This window comes from Rhinopithecus roxellana, chromosome 7, assembly GCF_007565055.1.
Source record: "Rhinopithecus roxellana isolate Shanxi Qingling chromosome 7, ASM756505v1, whole genome shotgun sequence".
Taxonomy (NCBI): domain Eukaryota; kingdom Metazoa; phylum Chordata; class Mammalia; order Primates; family Cercopithecidae; genus Rhinopithecus; species Rhinopithecus roxellana.
In genome coordinates, this window is record NC_044555.1 from 27691506 (window position 1) to 27713100 (window position 21595).

At 41.0% G+C, this 21595-nt stretch overlaps 1 protein-coding gene across 2 annotated transcripts in view; it reads right to left on the bottom strand.

The window, feature by feature from the left end:
- Positions 1-1769: 1769 nt before the first annotated feature.
- The window catches only part of JADE3 (jade family PHD finger 3), a 152084-nt gene continuing 132258 nt past the window's right edge, over positions 1770-21595 (bottom strand). For both annotated transcript variants that reach the window (XM_030934771.1, XM_030934772.1), the window contains 3 exons: positions 8391-8861; positions 6812-6929; positions 1770-4845 (listed from right to left, as the gene is read on the bottom strand). In XM_030934771.1, coding sequence (XP_030790631.1) covers positions 3935-4845; positions 6812-6929; positions 8391-8861 — 1500 coding nt within the window. In that variant the 3' untranslated portion in view covers positions 1770-3934. The remainder of the gene's footprint in view (positions 4846-6811; positions 6930-8390; positions 8862-21595) is intronic.

A 21595-nucleotide genomic window follows, 5' to 3' on the forward strand; every position in this document is an offset into this window, starting at 1 on the left:
TGGCAATACTTTAGAAAGCAATGTTGAGCAAAAGGTGGTTCCGCAAATGGCCTCCCAACTCAAGATAACTCACTGTAATCAGTACAGCTTGAACAGACCAATTCCATCTTTCCACCTTGTTTATAACCTGATATTCAGTTATAATAAATAAAATTGAGAAGAAGAGTGGAAGTAGTGAGAGGAGGGGAAAGAAATTTAAAGCTTGGGGCATTCAAGCCTTGAGGCTGGACTGCTCACATCCAAATCCATCTTAACAAAATGAGAAATGATGGATGGTCTGAGACCCTAAAAAAAACAAATTCATCAGTGGCCAGGCATCGTGGCTCATATGCCTGTAATGCCAGCACTTTGGGAGGCCGAGGTGGGAGGATTGCCTGAGCCCAGGAGTTTGAGACCAGCCTGGGCAATATAGTGAGACTCCATCTCTACAAATAGAAAAATGTAGCCAGGCATGGTGGCATCCACCTGTAGTCCCAGTTACTCTGCAGCTGAGGCGGGAGGATTGTTTGAGTCCAAGAGTTGGAGGTTGCAGTGAGCTCTGATCGTGCCGCTGCACTTCAGCCTGGGTGACAGAACAAGACCCTGACTCAAGAAAAAAAAAGATCATCAGTGACTACATAGAGTAGGGAACACTAGTCTGGGGCTTGATCCTCCTTAACCTTGATTTATTTGAAGAACAACTATCCTCACCTCTTCAGGTCATGCAATTTGATCCAATCTGTATAGTGAAATTAACCATATTCAAAGAAACTTCTTTTACAGTGCTAGACTGTTATAAAGCTCCCACATAGAAGTGACAGCCTTAGGGTGGGTCTTTATTAACTAAAAGTTACTTAAAAAAATCCAAGCTTGCATGGTTGTTAAAAGAATAAATAAAAAAACCCACAGAATTGCTGCTTTCTATTAAAACTTGAAAATAGCTGAATTAAGGTTATGAAAATCTAATATAATTTATAAATAAGTTAGTTTTTTTGGAAAATATCACATAAAAGCTATTCAGTGGTAAATAAGTTTTTACTTCTATCATGTACTTTTCCCCAATTCTGAAAGGTCAGCAAGCATACTGAGGATTTTAAAGTCCTAGAAGGAAAATAACCCAGGACTGTGCATCCTTTGGCTTATCCTCTGAATTTAAAGGTGCTTCAACACAAGGACAAAGATGCATCTCCCATTGGAAATGTACACATTAGTATAAACTCAATAGCTTTTGTTGGCTATAACAGGGTATACCTGTAGTTTCAGTTCTCTAGCAGAGAGAGAGAGAGAGAGAAAGAGAATCAACTTCACCTTTATCTTCACTACTGATTTACCCAGTGACCTTTGGCAAGTACATTTTTCAATCATGAAAATGTTTATAATGCCTAAAAGCTCCCCTTGACACCACATAATCCCATGACATCAACATACTCACAAGACTCCAAATAGAATATTGTAAAGAGTATATATTTAAGAGATGCCTGACTGAAGCCTTTTCAGTCTTGTCACTTTAGATAGGATCTATCTCTCTGGTGATGTTTTATGATGATCCTAAGGCCTTTATCTTAACAGTCTGACAAAATCATGATTTCTTGGTAAAGTTCAAGTATCCAGAGTTCTCCTGGGTCCCCGGTATTGACTTGAATGTTCAATGTGTGCTTCTAAACATTCAGTTCCTCCTCTTCCTCCTCCCTCCCTCCACACTATCTGTTTTGTTCAGTGAATATAATTTTTTAAATATAAAAGGAACATATGTAACCAATATGCCAAAATAAAAAACACACTGACAGTAGTTAGCAGTTTTCATAATTTAATGAAAAAGTATTGGTAAAAAGGTGACATTTGAAAAAGGACTGAGCTTATCTTGGAAAACTGGACTATATAAGACAAAATGAAAAAAATTAACAAAGAAGGTTAAGAGGTAATACTTCAAACAACAAAATGTAGCAAATACATTTTGGGGTAATTGAAATTTACAACTGAAGGCTCCTTCATTTACCTAGGAATATCCTGTAAAAATATTACAACTATATTTCCCTGACGAATGATATTTTAGTCAACACTCTCCCAATGGCATTACATATGGAATTTGGCTGAAGCACTGTTTCGATGTCTGCTTTTCCTCCCACTCAGAATTGAAAGGCATGAAAGGACATAGGCTACTGCACTGGCCTCTGACATAAGGAATTTACAACACAGCTCCATCATAATTTCATTACCATGAAGGTGTCAAATTAATATCTACTCCAGAGAACTCAAAGAAAAAGCACAGAAACCTATGCGTAAATAGGGGAAATTCTCTTCCTCATTTTGATAGTTTTTTTTTCCAAACAAAATACAGGACACCTACCACACATGCTATGGCATGTTTACACATGTACATAGGCACAAAAGAAATATTTTGAAGATGTAGCCGAAAGAGAGGCGAAACACATATATTTTCAGAAAAGGAGAAAGCAAAAAGCAAAGGAACCCATTAACAACATGACAAGAACACAACTGGGGGAGAGGAAAACTGCTGAGTTTTCCATATTGACGGAGAGAGGGCCCCTGCCTTGACTGACTGGCACCTACTACAACTGGGCTGTTTCACCAGTAAGAAGCTTTAAAAATGGAAAATGGCCTCTTTTGTCTGAATATTCCCACTACACTTTCCCAAACTAGAAGAAAGAGAATATTAATTTAAGGCTAAGAAGAAAAGAGAGCTGAGAATTATAGTCTGCTTCACATTTAAGAAACGGCATCATTTCTTTCTTATTTAAATGGGAAGCAGACATGTTTTTATCCACCCCCCCTGCAAATGTAATTATTCTCTTCCTACTAGAAATTAATCAAGGCTGATAGTTTGGGAACAGGGTATAAGCAACTTCTGAAAAATGGCTCCAGCCTTTTTGTTTGGGAAACCGCCTCAGATTCAAAGTTGACACAAAGCTAAATTATATCCATGTGTTAAACACATGCTTTCAAATTCTGTTTGACAATAAAAATCTGTTTCAAAATTAAAGCAGGTAAGAATACTTAACCTCTGTGCATTTTACTATATTTTAATTATACCTCAATAAAAATTTTATAAACATTAAAGCAGGTATACAAAAACTGTCAGCCAAACTTATTTTAGTCAAACTTATTTGAAAACAACAACACAAAAACCCTGACCTGGTACAAATACCCCAGAAATGGTCTCACTTTGGGAAAGGCTCTGGAATACTTCACAAATGCCTAAACAGAGAATCAGAGCATTTTCCTTGGAAGTAGTACTTTTGTACTTTTGTAAACACTATCCACAAGTTAGCCTTTTATGCTTGTCAGTCAGGTGAAATAGTTATGAGTGTGTCCCCAACAAGCAAGTTTAGGAACAGGCACTGGACACTGATAAGCATGAGGAGTATTGACTCAGTAAGTTAAGATACTGTGAAAGGAACTCAACCTTGTGCAGAACAAAGGAAGACAGTAGTGAGTTTGACAGTATCTAAGATGGTGGTCTCCTGGTCTCTCTCCTGAAAAGGGTTTATAGATACCAGTGGAATTAGAAACTTCCTACAGACAGGAGCTCTGGGAGTCACATGCTGTAGCTTCAAAAGATAAGTAGTTTTAGTGTCTGATAATCATGGTCTCTTGCAAATCAGTTAACAATGCAAGGACTCTTAATACATATACTTGTCAATGTGTTATATAACTGCAAAGCTGCCCCAAAATATTTACTGAGCAAATACCCTGGGCCCAGCTGTTCCCAATAGCCTCTGACAAACCAACCTCTGGACAACCTGCAATTACTGTAATGTGCTTGTAAAAACTAGACTTGAAACATTTTCAAAAACTGCAAGACAATTTACTATGGAAAAATGTTATCCTTTTCACTGCAATTTCTCTTAACATATGCTAAAATCCTTTTGGTGTATGGGTTTTCCCCAATATATGGGGCAAAGGCAAAGGTTGGGTCATCCTTGGAAGTTTCTAATCACCTTTGCATCGAACTGTGGGAAAGGGGATGTGTCTTGCTTTTACCATGGCAATCCCGTCTAGAGTCATGGGGAGGATTTTCCCTGTCTGAGCTATCTTTCCTTACCCTGACTTTTTCTTTATTCCCATCACTTTCTGCTTCTGAATCACTCAGCTCCAAATCTGGGCAATAGCCATCATTTTCCTGATATGGAGCTCTCCCTGCAGACCGCCTGAGAAGCTGTCTACCCCAGAACTGCTCCTTGGGGCTCATATTCTTGGTTGGCTTTACATAGCACTGGAGGTCCTCTGTGTTCCTCACCCACCTATTGGTGGTCTCTTTAAAGGACCTACTAAAGTGTTCTACAGTGGATTTTCTAAAGCTGCCCTGACTGACCAAGTGGGGGCTAAGCACAGGCTCCTGGTCACAGAACATCTCACTTGAGCTGTCTTTTTGGGTGACATTCCCAGACCAGCTGCCCTCCAGGCCATTGGATTTGGCAAACTTGGAGTTAGGCTGACTTTTCCCATTCCCAATGGAAGACTGTCCATGGAGGGCAGCCTGAAGGACAAGAGGCTTTCCCAGTGACTGCCCATGATAGCACTCTGAAGACGGGGTTCTCCAAGCAGGACTGGACTCCTTTGCTTCACTCCTAGAATGGCTGAGACTGGCCAGCAAACGGTTATTCTTGCTCTCTAGTGGGTACCTCGGATATGATTTCGTTCTCATTTCTAGTGACTCCTGGGGCACCTGCATGCTCCTTATACTGTGAACAGAGGAGCTGCTGTCAGGAGAGTGGGGTTGCTGATCGGTTTCTGTGGAGCTGTTTCTGTGGTCTTCTGGGGATGATCTGGGCATTTTTAACTTCAAGGTAATTCTTGGTGGTGGATAAAACAGTGAGTTTTCGAGTGCATTTGTCAAAGGTAGCCCTGAGGTAAAAAAGAAAGATTCATTTTAACAACAGATTTAAATAATGGCTTTTGTGCTTATGGCAGAGTGAGTTCACATACCTACTCTTCCAAATGTTTAACAAGCACCTGGCTCTGCTAGGTATGTACATCATGGTGCAGCAGCTGGAGTGAGCTGAACTAGATGCTGGGGCCAAGAATGCTACAGATGAGAAACTCAGCAATGCCACTGTTTGCTATATGGCTCCATACCTCTTCACCTCTGCTCCTTTAGTTTGTAAAATGATCACAAACTAGTGTGCTGCCTCCTGCTTCCTATCTCTGCCCTTCCATTTCTAAGAATGTCTCTAGCAATGGTTTAGAACAGGGTCTCCCTATTTGTGTGTCTGTGTATGCATGTGTCGGTATGGCACAGCACTTAGTATGTGTCTTAAACATACACATTTCAGGCCCCATCCTCTAATCTCTTCTGGCCTTCCTGAAGCAAGGCAAGCACAAACCTTCAGAAATGTTGCAAGGGTTTTGGTAGGTGAAGATTATGTATGTGTTTTAACTTGGCATTAGAGGTGATAGTGGGTGGTTCCCATACATTTTATATCCTTAACCTAGAATAATTTCCTGACTACAAATGAACATTATGGAGGTGAAAGGTTTTGTAGTGGTAAGGCCGGCAGAGAAGAATCATAACATCCCTGCCAATTGGCCAGGTTTAGGATTGGCTGGGGAGTATCAGCAATCAATTTCTCAGTCAAGTCACCCTACAATCACAGTTAGAACAGGTCTTCTTGTATTATTTCAAGTACTTTGAAATTTAAAAAGCACTATCAAACAATTCCTCCTTGTATATGGACTTGACCTTTGCCCATTATCATCTTACTGTAGCCTCACAAAAATGAGATATCGAGAGGATAGCTTTTAGGTACCCCAGTGGGCAGCATTTGTTCCCCAAAGGTCCATCTTGAACACCCACAAAATCCCCATTTCTGTCAGCAGCTACCACCTGCTGATGCTGCAAGTCATAATGAGGTTGACTCCTACCCATCAGAAGGCATGTGGGTAGGAGCCAATTTCCTTGGCATGCAGGGACTCTCCCTGTTGTCCTCTGCTTCTCCTTGTTTGTCATGTTGCCCTTTGTGGCTGAGCAGTCTTGCTGCCTCCTGCTACACTACTCTGTTGAGACTCATGACATTGAGATACTCCAGGGCCTCTGGCACCCACTTGTCACCTCATTTCTGAGTGTCTCTCTTGCTCCATGGCTCCCTTGGCAGGAGCTGATTCTGCATACCCTGTCCAGTGACCCCTAGTTGCCCAGGCTCTGCCATTGACCACTGTGTTAAATGAGGCACAGGGAGTTTACAGGTGTCACTGAATATGACTGTTATCATTCCAGCCAAGCTCCCTATGCTTAGGGCACTATAATTATACTCACTTGTCTTGCTCACCAAGTAAGCAGTATACCCTACAGGCAGGGATTTTGTCTTGCTTTCTGCTCTATCTTGTAAATCAGCACTTAGTCCACTGTAGGTGCTCAACAAGTATTAGTGAATAAATGAAAAGATAACAACTCAGATCTAAAAACTTACTTCTGGCTAAGGATTTGTTTTAATAGACTACTGTTAAGATGAGTAACCCTGGAATTAAGTGCTTTCTGGAAACAGGTTAGATTCTATCCTGTCGATTTCTAAATGAATTTGATAATTACAGAATAATTTCATGGCTTCAACTAATGGCCTCGAATATCTGTTTGGGACCTAGATTACCTGCCCTAGACCTACAACTCCTCCTACCCCACCCTGGGATTTCTTGCCTTATGAATTGACAGTGAAATGGGCCAGGTTATACCAAGATTAGACTGAAGCAAATGAGATATCTGACAAGAATTTAAAAAGATTTTTAAGTGGAATGACTGGCATGAAATTTAAATTGTTAAGATAGGATATAACCAGAGTCTACATATTTGTTAGGACATTTTAAATATACAGGTTACCTGCATCAATTTCTTGGTTAAGAAGCTGGACTTGCAAACCGAAGATCTGTTCCTGTATTTTGTTGTGTGACAGTTTCAGCTTCTCTCGCCTGCTTATCATATAGCACAGATTTCGGACCTGAAAGCCCAATCCCCAACAAATAGAGATTTGTTTGTCATGTTAAGTAAACCTGACAACTGAAATTGTTTGGCTAAAATAAAGACACTAAAGTCAGGGCGGGGTGAGGAGAGAAGACAGAATCTAAGAGCTGCAGAATGAGAGCCACTCCACAGGAATTCACACAGCATGGTCAATTGTGGGATCATGGTTCCTATATAAATCAATAGTAAGAGCAAAATGCTCCAAATCTGCCTTCTGAAACCTACTCTCCTTGCAGTGTCATGGGTTTGATATTTATTTGCACAGCCAGGTTGGGAAGACCAAATGACAGTTTAACAATTCAGCCTTCCTTTTAGATCCCTGAGTATGAATTATGGCAATGCTGGCTGTACCCAGTAGAATTTTCTAATCAGTGCCGGATGGGCAGGATACAGTTCCACTGGGAAGACTAGAAGTATTTTCTTTGCTCACACTTTCAGCTCAACCAAGTTTTCACAGCCACAAAGGTGAAATACTCACTCTCTCGTACTCCCTACCTAGGCAAGTTACACAAACTTTCTTTGCCCCAGTTTGTTCATCTGTAAATAGCGATGATGATAATAATAGTAGTTTTTCATGGGCATGTTAGAATTAAATGAATTAATATTTACAAAATGCTTAGGACAGTGTTGGCAATAATAGTAATAGTAGGTACTATATGTGAGTGTCTTAAATTTTTAAAAGTGAGCCAACTCTATTAGTTCTCTTTCAAATTCTGGTAGCAGAGAAAAAACACAAGTCATTTATAGAATTACATTTAATTAGAAAATTCTCTAGGATAAACACAGGGCTTAACTTACCCTTGAAGCCCTGCAGCATCTCATTTAGTAGATACCTGATAAATACACCATGAGTTATATTGAATTATCATGTGGAGTGGCTCTCAACTGGGGGAGAGCAGTTTGCAGACATTTTTGATTGTCACGCTGGGGGTGTGTGTGCGGGTGCTACTGGCATCTAGTGGGTAGAGGCCAGGGATGCTGGTAAACATCTTAAATTTCCCCTACAACAAAGGACAGCCCCCTAACAACAAACAACGATCCAGTCCAAAATGTCAACAGTGCCAAGTTTGTGAAACTCTAATTTGGTGTTTTCCTGAACAAAATTCACTCTTTCTTCAGCCTAAAGTCTCATAAATATGTCAGTAAAATATGGAGGGGCCAATTTAGGCTCAACAGTGAATAAAAAGTAAACCAAATGAGAGTTTATTTCAAATGTAAAGTTCATAGAGCATATATGTGAGTCCTCTCAAATCCCCTGGATGTGCCTGTCAGAATTTACACAGAGCCCAAAGTCTGGGGCCACAAAGAGATCAGTAGATAAGCAAGGACACAGAAGCCCACACTATTATGAGCTCATTGACCATTATTAAACCGGAAGTGGGACCTCCATTTCTACACAGACCGAGACCTATATACTAGTCACAGTTGGTCACCTTACCCTCTCCAGGTCCTGGCGTAGATGCATAAACATTCTCATTCGAGTGTGAATGCTTTCCTCTTTTGGCTGCACCAGCCCATTTTCTTCATCCTCCTTTGGAGGAAATAATGGCTTATTGAAGTTACTTTTCCGCTTCAGTTTCCAGTAGTTATAGATAAAGTCCACAGCTAGTGTGGGCATACCCAGCTCTGCAGCCACATCTTCCACTCGTACCAAGGAATAGAACTCCTCCTCCAGCTCCCGAAGCTTCTGTGCCCGCAGGCTGGTTTTCTCACTTTTGGCCTGACTCTGCTCTTTAGCCCTGTGGTGGGGGTACTCAGCTTCTCCAAGTTTCTGCCTGTTTTGGCTATGCTTGAGGCAATATGACTTGAACTTCACTTCATCTCCCTCATCTAGGATGGTCTTCATCTCTAGGCCATGCTCAAAGGCACAGGTGACGTGGAAGGCAGTGATGCAGCTTTTTATAGAGCACTGTAGGAAGAAAATATGCGTCAAGGTAGCAGGGTTGGAGGAAACCCTACGTTTCTGGACCTAAACTGATAGCTTGTAGGAAGCAAAGGAAAGACCGGGAGAAAGTTAGTCCTAAACTGACCATAACAGATGCTTTACAAGTAACCCAAGAAACCTGTTCTTACAGAAAACAGCAAACACAGAGGCCAAAAAAAAAAAAAAAAAAAAAAAAAAAAAAAAAAAAAATTCAAACACTCCTTTTGAGGTTTCAGCTCAAGCATTCAAGCATCAAGTTTTCTGAGATGCTTTCCTGGGCTCCTGTAAACAGTCACATAGTCTCTTCTCTGTGTCTCTCACATCACCCTATAAATGATTTCATAATGGGACTTTTCACACTGTACCTATATCAATTGTCAAGTCCTTAGGGATAGATCTTAAAAACAGAAGCTGTGTCTTTCATTTTGCGTTGTCATTAACTATTGAAGAAGCAGTTGCTCAGAAAATGCTTATAAACAAACAAAAGAAAACACACAAAGTCAGTATTATTGCTAGAGCATTCACTGGTTCTAAAAAGGTCACAGGAATTCCAATATCTAAGTAACCTAACTTCTTGAATTTTTTTCTTTTCAACATAAAAATTACAGTGGCTTACACCTGTAATCCCAGCACTTTGGGAGGCCGAGGCAGGTGGATCACTTGACACCAGGAGTTCGAGACCAGCTTGGGCAACATGGCGAAACCCTGTCTCTACTAAAAATACAAAAGTTATCTGGGCATGGTGGCGCACATCTGTAGTCCCAGCTACTTGGGAGGCTGAGGCATGAGAATTGCCTGAACCCGGGAGGTCCAGGCTTCAGTGAGCCAAGATCACATCATTGCACTCCAGCCTGGGCAACAGAGTGAGACCCTATCTCAAAAAGAATTTTATAAAATATTTAAAAACAGAGACGGAATCTGTGTTGCTCAGGCTGGTCTTGAACTCCTGGGCTCAAGTGATCCAACAGCCCCAGCCTCCCTCAAAGTGCTGGGATTACAGGTGTGAGCCACCATGCCCCGTGAAATTGTAGTTATAGAACTGAGCTGTCCAACTTGGTGGCCAAGTAGCCATGAGTGGCTATTTAATTTTTTATTTTATTTTTTTAGATGGTGTCTCACTTTGTCGCCCAGGCTGGAGTGCAGTGGTGCAATCTCGGCTCACTGCAACCTCTGCCTCCCAGGTTCAAGCGGTTCTCCTGCCTCAGCCTCCCGAGTAGCTGGGATTACAGGCATGTGCCACAATGCCCGGCTAATTTTTGTATTTTTAGTAGAGATGGGGTTTCACTATGTTGGTCAGGATGGTCTCGAACTCCTGACCTCAAGTGATCCACCCGCCTTGGCCTCCCAAAGTGCTGGGATTACAGGCGTGAGCCACTGTGCCCAGTCTTAAATTTAATTTAATTAAAATTATGTATAATTAAAAAATTTAGTTTCTTAGTCACAGTAGCCACATTTTAACCACACTACACAGCACAGACGTAAAACATTTCCATCACTGTGGAAAGTTTTTTTTTTTTTTTTTTTTTTTTTGAGACAGTCTCACTCTGTTGCCCAGGCTGGAGCGCAGAGGTGCGATCTCGGCTCACTGTAACCTCTGCCTCCTGGGTTCAATCAATTCTCTTGCCTCAGCCTCCCAAGTAGCTGAGACTACAGGTGTGCATCACCATGCCTGGCTAATTTTTGCATTTTTACTAGAGATGGAGTTTCACCATGTTGGCCAGGCTGGTCTAGTCTCGAACTCCTGGCCTCAAGCGATCCGCCCAACTCAGCCTCCCAAAGTGCTGGGATTACAGGCATGAGCCACTGCATGCTGCTGCCCAAAGATTTAAAATGCATGAGTGCACCTATGCGTTTATGTAGAGGAAGTGGGGAAAGTAAGGGAAGATTCGTTTCTAAGGAAATATTGGGAATTCTTATGGTTAAAGCCAAGTGTTAACTCTTACATATGAATAAAGACAAAAAGAATGCAAAGGCCCGATAGATTATCTTAGATTGAGAAATTCAACACCTAAGAGAATACTGGAAACTGTCAAAATTTTAAAGGGGCATATTCCATATTTCATTTAAATTAATTTCATATGATAAAGAATTCCAGGGATGAAATATAATTCTAAGATCATCTAATCCAGCCTCACATTTATTATTGCTTGAATTTCCTCTAGAGTACCTGATTTTCTACCTCCATCCCCCACTCTATACACCTCCCCCTCCACATTCCAATTAAGTGGTAATCTAGCCACTTACTGAATTCTTCCAGATAAGAAGCTCCTAAGATGGTCCACCCTGGCTTTTAACACCACTATCAGAAAAGTTTGTTATATTACACTGAAGCCTCTCGAAAATGAGGATGATGAAAGTTCAAGATGTACTTTTACCTGGGTACCTTATCACTTGACTAAGAAACTAGTCAGACATTTGAGAAACAAAAGTAAAAGGTATTCTTTAGTAAAAGATTTAAAGTGTTGGGCACAGTACTCTTTTCCTGTTTAATAACTGTTAAACATATGGGAAGAAAAAGCAAATGGTTTTCTATTCAAGGGAATGAATAAGTGACATTAAACTACTATTATTGGGAAGCTAAAAACAGATCTTCTCAGGTCAAATTTATAGAACGTTTATAGAATGTAGAGACATAAATATAAACATAAATTACTCAAAACAAAAGATAATGCACAGACAAGAATTGGGTACTTATATGAAAAATATGCCTCTTAGGAAACTGCCATAAAATCCAACTCTTTTCAAAAAAGGTAATTCTGTGGTATTTATAGCTGGAGATCTATATATTTTGGTGGTGAAAAAATGCTGGTCAATGGGCACAAAGTTATAATTGAGAGGAGTAAGTTCTGGTGTTCTATTGCACAGGGTGATGATAGTTAACAGAAGGGTATTATATTTTACAAAATAGCTACAAGAGAGGCTTTTGAATGTTCTCACCATAAAGAAATGATAAACACATGAGATGATGGATATGCTAAATATCCTGATTCAACTATACAACATATATAAAGACATCAAATTATACCCCACAAATACGTACAACTACAATGTGTTAATAAAAATTGCAATTTTTTTTTTTTTTTTTTTTAGTAGAGACGGGGTTTCACCGTGTTAGCCAGGATGGTCTCGATCTCCTGACCTCGTGATCCGCCCGTCTCGGCCTCCCAAAGTGCTGGGATTACAGGCTTGAGCCACCGCGCCCGGCAAAAATTGCAATTTAAAAGATAAAACTTGGGCTGAGTTGGCATGGTGGCTCACGCCTATAATCCCAGCACCTTGGGAGGTTGAGGTGAGAGGATCGCTTGAGCTCAGAAGTTCGAGACCAGCCTGGGTAACATAGTGAGACCTCATCTCTACTAAAAATAAAAAAATTAGCAGTGTGGTGGCGCACACCTGTAGTACTTGGAAGGCTGAGGTGGGAGGATTACTTGAGCTCAGGAGGTCGAGGCTATAAGGAGCCATGATTGTGCCACTGTACTCCAGCTAGACTGTAAAACAACAAAAAACACAAAGTAATATTGCCATTAAAAAAAAGAAGAGTGCCGGGCACAGTGACTAACACCTGTAATCCCAGCTGCTTGAGAGGCTGAGGCAGGAGAATTGCTTGAACCCAGGAGGCGGAGGTTGCAGTGAGCCAAGATGGCGCCATTGCACTCCAGCCTGGACGACAGGGCGAGACTCCCTCTCAAAAAAAAAAAAAAAAAAAAAAAAAGAGCCAGGCGCAGTGGCTCACGCTTGTACTCCCAGCACTCTGGCAGGCCAAGGGGCGAGGATCGCTTAAGTCCAGGAGTTCAAGACCAGCCTGGGGAACATGACGAAACCCTGTCTCTACAAAAAATACAAAAATTAGCTGGGTGTGGTGGTGTACACCTGCAGTCTCAGCTACTAGGGAGGCTGAGGTGGGAGCCTGGGAAGTTGAGGCTGCAGTGAGCCATGATTGTGCTACTGCACTCCAGCCTGGGCGACGGGAGTGAGATCCTGGAAAAAAAAAAAAAAAAAAAAAAAGGGTTGGGCGCGGTGGCTCACACCTATAATCCCAGCCCTTTGGGAGGCTGAGGCAGTTGGATCACTAGGTCAGAAGTTCAAGACCAGCCTGGCCAAGATGGTGAAACCCCATCTCTACTAAAAAGTACAGGTGGGCACCTGTAATCCCAGCTACTTGGGAGGCTGAGGCAGAGAACTGCTTGAACTCGGGAGGCGGAGGTTGCAGTGAGCCGAGATCGCGCCACTGCACTCCAGCCTGGGTGACAGAGCGAGACTCGGTCTCAGAAAAAAAAAAAAAAGAAGAAAGGTCCCAGATACCTATTTGTTCTTTTCTAAAACATATGTCTGGCACATTCTATTAAATAAAGTGCCTTTGCATACATCTCACTTATTTCCACTGTAACCATGGAAGGTGATAGAGAGGTTTCATTACACCCATTAAAAAATATTTTTATCTTTACAAATTTAAAATAAAAAATTGAGATAGCACTGTTCTCTTTGTGGCAAGCAAATAGCACTTGTACAAAGCATCTTTTATGTGACACATGTCTTTAAACACTTTACTACATGTATTACAGCATGGTCATTATATTCATTCACTGAAATGACAGAAACAGCTTTATTAAGATATATTTTATATACCATAAAGTTCACCAGTTTAATGTGTACATTTCAATGGTTTTCAAATATATTTACAGTCATGCACCCATTGCCACTACCTAATTCCAGGATATTTCATCACCGCCCACTCCAAATCTTGTCCATTTGTAGTTACTCCCTGTTACCAACTCCAGGCCCAAGCAACTACTAATCTACTTTCTATCTCTATTGATGTGCCTATTCTGGACATTTCATATAAGTGGAATTATAACAATATGTGGTTGTGTGAGTCTGGCTTCTTTCACTTAGCATGTTCTTCAGGTTCCTCTATGTTGTTGTAGCATGTATTAGAACTTCATTCCTTTATATGGGCAAAAAATAGTTGTATGGATATACCCCATTTCATCAAGTTGATGGACATTTGGGTTGTTTTAACTTTTTGTCTGTTATGAAATAATGGTGCTATGAAAATTCATGCAGCAGTTTTTGTGTGGATATATGTTTTTATTTCTCTTGGGTTTGTGCGGTAAAGGATAACCTTGTCTAAAGAAAGGTTTGGCTGTTTGTCTTTAGCTTCTTAGAAGTAACCTTTAAGCCCCTGGAATGTCCTGCCTGATAAGAGTGTCTTTGTTTACCTTGGGTCCTTGGGCCAAGTGAGATAGTCTATGCTAACAATGTGATTTATGGTAGAGACTTTGGGGCACCTTCTATCAGCCTGACCTCTGAAGGGACTGGAGAGTAACGTCAGCCACATGAATGGTGAGCAATGCCTACGTGGCTAACTCTCAATAAAATCACTGAACACCAAAGATGAGTTTTTCTGGTTGGCAATACTCTGTGTGTATCATATACTGTTGCTGGGAGAAATAAGTACTATCTGCACAACTCCACTGGCAGGGGTAATGGGAAGCTGCATTCCAGGTCTCTCCTGGACCATGCCTTATACGCCTCTATCCTCAGCTAATTTTAAATCTGTATCTTTTCACTATAATAAATTATAACTGAGCATAACTGATCCTCTGAGTTCTGAGTCCTTCTAGTGAATTACTGAACCTGAGAATGGTCTTGGTGATCTTAAACTGCAGGTATATACTTAGGAGTAGAATTACTGGTTTATAAGGTAACTATGTTTAACATTTTGAGGAGCTGCCAAACTTTTTTCACAGCAGCTGCATCATTTTTACTTCCACCAGCAATGCATGAGGGTTCCAATTTTTCCACATCCTTGATTGTTTGCCTTTCTTATTACTGCCACCCTAGTAGGTATGAAATGGTATCTCACTGTGGTTTATTTACTTTTTTTTTGAGATGGAGTTTCGCTCTTGTTGCCCAGGCTGGAGTGCAATGGTGTGATCTCGGCTCACTGCAACCTCTGTCTCTCCTGGGTTCAAGCGATTCTCCTGTCTCAGCCTCCCGAGTAGCCGGGATTACAGGCACATGCCACCATGCCCAACTAATTTTTGTATTTTTAGTAGAGACAGAGTTTCATCGAGTTGGTCAGGCTGGTCTCGAACTCCTGACCTCAGGTGATCCGCTTGCCTCGGCCTCCCAAAGTGCTGGGATTATAGGCGTGAGCCACTGTGCCTGGCCGGAAAAAATAATTTTCTATATATTCTTCAGTAATTGTAGAAGAAAAATACTTTTTCAAATGCTTTCACTAGAGGAAAAATGCTACCTTTTACAAATCCACATTTGTAAGAAGAGTTTCCGTGCCCAGGCTGATCTTGAGCTTCTGGCTTTAAACAATCCTCTTGCCTTGGGCTCCCAAAGCACTGGGATTTTAGGTATGAGCCACTGTATCCAACCCAAAGTTTCTTCAAAGGGGAGGAATGATATGCCTTAATTCCTAAATCAATCTCTGGTGTCCTTTTTCAAGATTTTTATTCTAGTCACTCTATCTTATTCAATTTCTTTCTTTCTTTTTTTTTTTTTGAGACGGAGTCTCACTCTGTTGCCCAGGCTGGAGTGCAGTGGCCAGATCTCAGCTCACTGCAAGCTCCGCCTCCCGGGTTTACGCCATTCTCCTGCCTCAGCCTCCCGAGTAGCTGGGACTACAGGCGCCCGCCACCTCGCCCGGCTAGTTTTTTGTATTTTTTAGTTGAGATGGGGTTTCACCGTGTTAGCCAGGATGGTCTCGATCTCCTGACCTCGTGATCCGCCCGTCTCGGCCTCCCAAAGTGCTGGGATTACAGGCTTGAGCCACCGCGCCTGGCCAATCTTATTCAATTTCTATCCCACACCTCAAACATTTATCCTTTATGTTACAAACAATCCAATTATACCCCTTTAGTTATTTAAAAACGATCATTCATCATGACCAAGTGGCATTTATCCTAGGGACGCAAGGATGGCTCAACATATGCAAATCAATCAGTGTGAAAAATCGTATCTTCAGCATGAAGGACAAAAACTGTATGATTGTTTCAACTGATGCTGAAAAAGCATTTGATAAAATTCAACATCCTAGGCCGGGCGTGGTGGCTCAAGCCTGTAATCCCAGCACTTTGGGAGGCCGAGACGGGTGGATCACGAGGTTAGGAGATCGAGACCATCCTGGCGAACACGGTGAAACCCTGTCTCTACTAAAAAATACAAAAAAAACTAGCCGGGCGAGGTGGTGGGCGCCTGTAGTCCCAGCTACTCAGGAGGCTCAGGCAGGAGAATGGTGTGAACCCAGGAGGCTGAGCTTGCAGTGAGCTGAGATCCGGCCACTGCACTCCAGCCTGGGCGACAGAGCGAGACTCCGTCTCAAAAAAAAAAAAAAAAAAAAAAAAAAAAAAAAAAAAAAAACAAGAAATTCAACATCCTTCATGATAAAAACCCTCAATAAACTGGTCATGGTGAATGATCTTTTTTTTTTTTTTTTTTTTTTTTTTGAGGCGGAGTCTCGCTCTGTCGCCCAGACTGGAGTGCAGTGGCCAGATCTCAGCTCACTGCAAGCTCCGCCTCCCGGGTTTACGCCATTCTCCTGCCTCAGCCTCCCGAGTAGCTGGGACTACAGGCGCCCGCCACCTCGCCCGGCTAGTTTTTGTATTTTTAGTAGAGACGGGGTTTCACCGTGTTAGCCAGGATGGTCTCGATCTCCTGACCTCGTGATCCGCCCGTCTCGGCCTCCCAAAGTGCTGGGATTACAGGCTTGAGCCACCGCGCCCGGCCTGATCTTTTTAAAGTATTGTTAAATTTGGTGTGCTAGTACTTTGTTGAGGATTTCTGCATCAATGTTCATCCAGAATACTGGCCTGTAGTTTTCTTTTTTTGATGTGTCTTTGTCTGATTTTGGTATCAGTGTAATACTGGCTTTGTAGAATGAGTTTAAAAGTATTCCCTTGTCTACTATTTTTTGGAATAGTTTGAGTAACACTGGTACTAGTTCTTTCTTTAGATGTTTTGTAAAATTCAGCAGTGAAGCCACTGGGTCCCAGGATTTTCTTTGAGGGGAAACTTTTTATAATGACTTCAATCTCACCATCTGTTACTGGTCCGTTCAGATTTTAAATTTCATCATGGTTCAATCTTGGTAGGTTATATGTGTCTAGGAATCTGTTCACTTCTTCTAGGTTTTCCAATTTGTTGGCATATAGTTGCTCATAGTAGCCTCTAATGATCCTTTGAATTTCTGCAGTATCAGTAGCAATGTCTCCTTTTTCATCTCTGAGTTTATTTATTTGGGTTTTCTCTCTTTTTTTTTTCTCAGTGAGTTGGGCTAAAGGTTTGGTGATTTTATCTTTTCAAAAAACCAACTTTTTTGTTTTGTTGATCTCTGTTTTTTTCCATTTCAACTTCACTTATTTCTGCTCTGATCTTTGTATTTCCTTTCTTCTACTAATTTAGGGTTTGTTCATTTTTCTAGTTCTTTAAGATGCATCATAAGGTTGAAGTTTTTCTATTTTTTGATATACATGCTTATTGTTATAAACTTTCCTCTTAGTACTGCTTTTGCTATATCCCATAGGTTTTGGTATGTTGTGTTCCCATTTTTTTTTTTTTTTATTTGTTTCAAGAGAGTTTAACATTTTCTTCTTAATTCCTTCATTGACCTACTGGTTGTTCAGGAGCATGTTGTTTAATTTCCAAGTGTTTGTATAATTTCTTTTTTTTTTTTTTTTTGAGACGGAGTCTTGCTCTGCGCCCAGGCTGGAGTGCAGTGGCCAGCTCTCAGCTCACTGCAAGCTCCGCCTCCCGGGTTCACGCCATTCTCCTGTCTCAGCCTCCCGAGTAGCTGGGACTACAGGCGCCCGCCTTGTCGCCCGGCTAGTTTTTTGTATTTTTTAGTACAGACGGGGTTTCACCGTATTAGCCAGGATGGTCTCGATCTCCTGACCTCGTGATCCGCCCGTCTCGGCCTCCCAAAGTGCTGGGATTACAGGCTTGAGCCACCGCGCCCGGCCGTGTTTGTATAATTTCTAAAATTCTTCGTTACTGATTTCTAGTTTTATTCCACTGTGGCCAGAGAAGATAATTGATGATTTCAATTTTTAAAAATCATTTTAAGACTTGTTTTGGCACCTTACACATGGTCTATCCTTGAGAATACTCCATGTGCCGAGGAAAAGAATGTATATTCTGCAGCTGTTGGATGAAATGTTCTATAAATATCTATTAGGTTGATTTGGACTATAGTACAGATTAAGTCTGATACTTCATTTTTTATCTGGATGATTTGTCCAATGCTGAAAGCAAGCTATTAAAGTCCCTAGCTATTATTTTATTGGGGTCTCTCTCTTTAACTCTAATATTTGCTTTATATTTCTGGTTGCTCCAGAATTGGGTGTATATATATTTACAACTGTTCTATCCTCTTGCTGAACTGAACGCTTTATCATTATATAATGATCTTTTTATCTCTTTTTATAGTTTTCTTTAAATCTATTAAGTATAGCTACTCCTGCTTTTTGATTACCATTTGCATGGAATATCTTTTTCCATCCCTTTATTTTCAGCCTATATGTGTCTTTATAGTGAAACATGTTTCCTGTAAGCAACAGATCATTGGGCCTTGCTTTTTGTATTTATTCAGCCACTCTGTGTTTTTTGGAGAGTTTTGTCCATTTACATTCAATGTTAATGATAAGTAAGGACTTATTCCTGCCATTTTATTTGTTTTCTGGTTGTCTTGTGGTCTTTTCTTCCTTCCTTCTTTCGTTCTTGTCTTCCTCTTAGTGAAGATGATATTCTCAGGTGGTATGTCTTAACTTCTTGCTTTTTATTTTTGTGTGTATCTGTTGTATGCTTTTGATTTGAGGTTCACCATGGGGCTTGAGAATATCTTATAACCCAATATTTTAAACTGATGACAACACCGATTGCATAAATAAACAAAGAAGCAAGGCGAGAACAAAAACTTATATTTCAGCTTCATTCCCTTAACTTTTTGCTGTTTCTATTTACATCTTATTATACTGTCCGTGTCTCAAAAGTTATTGTAGTTATTATTTCTGATTGGCTAATCTTTTAGTCTTTCTCTTCAAGATAGGAGTTTTCATACCACAATTACAATATTATAATATTCCATGTTTTTCTGTGTACTATTACCAGTGAGTTTTGTACCTTCAGATGATTTCTTATTGCCATTAACAACCTTTTCTTTCAAGACTGAAGAACTCCCTTTAACATTTTTTTGTAGGACAGGCCTGGTGTTGATGAAATCCCTCAGCTTTTGTTTATTTGGGAAAGTCCTTATTTCTCCTTCATGTTTGAATGATATTTTCACTGGATATACTATTCTAGGATAAAAGTTTTTCTCTTTCAAAACTTTTAATATGTCATGCCACTCTCTCCTGGCCTGTTAGGTTTCCAATGAAAAGTCTACTGCTAGATATATTGGAGCTCCATTGTATGTTGTTTCTTTTCTCTTGCTGTTTTTAGGGTCCTTTCTCTATCCTTGACCTTTGGGAGTTTGATTATTAAATGTCTTGAGGTAGTCTTATTTCAGTTAGATATGCTTGATGTTTTATAACCTTCTTGTACTTGAATATTGATATACATTTCTCTACATTTGGGAAGTTCTCTGTTATTATCTCTTTGAATAAACTTTCTACCCTGATCTCTCTCTCTCTCCCTTCTCTTTAAGGCCAATCATTCTTAGATTTGCCCTTCTGAGGCTATTTTCCAGATTCTGTAGGCATGCTTCATTCTTTTTCCTTTTGTCTCCTCTCATTGTGCATTTTCAAATAGCTTGTCTTGAGGCTAATTCTTCTGCTTGATCAAGTCTGCTGTTAAGAGACAGATGGATTCTTCAGTCGGTCAATTGCATTTTTTTAGCTCCAGAATTTCTGCTTGATTCTTTTCCATTATTTCTTTTCTTTTTTTTTTTTTTTGAGACGGAGTCTCGCTCTGTTGCCCAGGCTGGAGTGCAGTGGCATTATCTCAGCTCACTGCAAGGTCCGCCTCCCAGGTTCACACCATTCTCCTGCCTCAACCTCCCAGGTAGCTGGGACTACAGGGGCCCACCACCACGCCCAGCTAATTTTTTGTATTTTTAGTAGAGACGATGTTTCACTGCGTTAGCCAGGATGGTCTCGATCTCCTGACCTCGTGATCCGCCCACCTCGGCCTCCCAAAGCGTTGGGATTACAGGTGTGAGCCACCGCGCCCAGCCTCTTTTCCATTATTTCAATGTCTCTGTTAAATTTATCTGATGGGATTCTGAATTCCTTCTCTGTTATCTCGGATTTCACTGAGCTTCCTCAAAATAGCTGCTTTGAATTTTCCATCTGAAAGGTCATATATCTGTCTCTCTAGGATTAATCACTGTTGCTTTAGTTCATTTTGTGAGGTCATGTTTTCCTGGATGGTCTTGATGCTTGTGGATGTTCATCAGTGTCTGGGCATTGAAGAGTCAGGCATTTATTGCAGTCTTTGCAGTCTGGGCTTGTTTGTATCCATCCTTCTTCGGAAGACTTTCCAGGTATTCAGAGGGACTTGGGTGTTGTGATCTAAGTCTTTGGTCACTACAGCCATATCTGCTCTAGTAATGCCATGGCTCTTGTAGACTCGTAGATATACTACCTTGGTGTTACTGGGTAATATCTGGAAGAACTCCCTGGATTAACAGGCAGAGATTCTTATTCTTTTCCCTTACTTCCCTCTAAACAAATGAAGTCTCTTTCTCTGTGCTCAGTTGCCTGGAGATGGTGGAGGGCTAACATAAGCACCCCTATGGCCACCACTACTGGGACTGCACCCAGTCAGACCTAAAGCCAGCACAGCATTGGGTCTCGCCCAAGGCCTGCAGTGATCACTGCCCGGCTACCACCTGTTTGTTCATGTCCCAAGGGCTCTACAATCAGTAGGTGGCAAATCCAGCAAGGCTTGTGTCATTCCTTTCAGGGTGGTGAATTCCTCCTGGCCCTGGGTGGGTCCAGAGATACTATCTGGGACCCACGGCCTGGAGTCAAGAACCTTAGGAATCTATCTGATGCTTTCTTCTACTGTGGCTGAGCTGGCACTCAAGTTGTATGACAAAGTCCTTTCTATGTTTCCTCCCCTTTCCTCATGCAGAGGAGTCTCTGTAATGAAATTCCTTATAATCAAAATTGTAAGAGTCTCAATTTGGTAAGACCTTTATAAAATAAAGAATCTGAACTCAAGTAATGAAAGTAAGAACCATTGCTCTGCAAATGAGAAACTTACACCAGAAAGTTTCATCTCTCAATCTGTTCATCCATCATCCATCCATCAATCTAATATTAACTGTCTGTCTACCAGATCTGGGTATAGGGGATCTAAGGATGAAAGTCTAAGCTTACAGTCTAGTAGGGCAGATAAAACTCAAAGATAAATAACCATAATAGAGGCAGAATGTGGCACATCAGGGCTGTAATACAATCCAGGTCTGTTAAGGTCAAGGCCAATATTTTCTCTTATTGCCTTCCAATCCAAAGTGCTGGGATTACAGGCATGAGCCACTGTACTTTTTACCAAAGTCTTATTGCCACTTACTAATTATTGTAGAAAAAAAAATAAGCCTGGGCAACACAGCAAGACCCTATCTCTATGAAACAAAAAACTTAGCCAGCCATGGTGGCGTGTGCCTATAGACCTAGCTACTTGGGAGACTGAGGTGGAAGGATTGCTTGAGCTCAGAAGTTCAAGGTTATAGTAAGCTATGATTTCACCACTGCACTCCAGCCTGA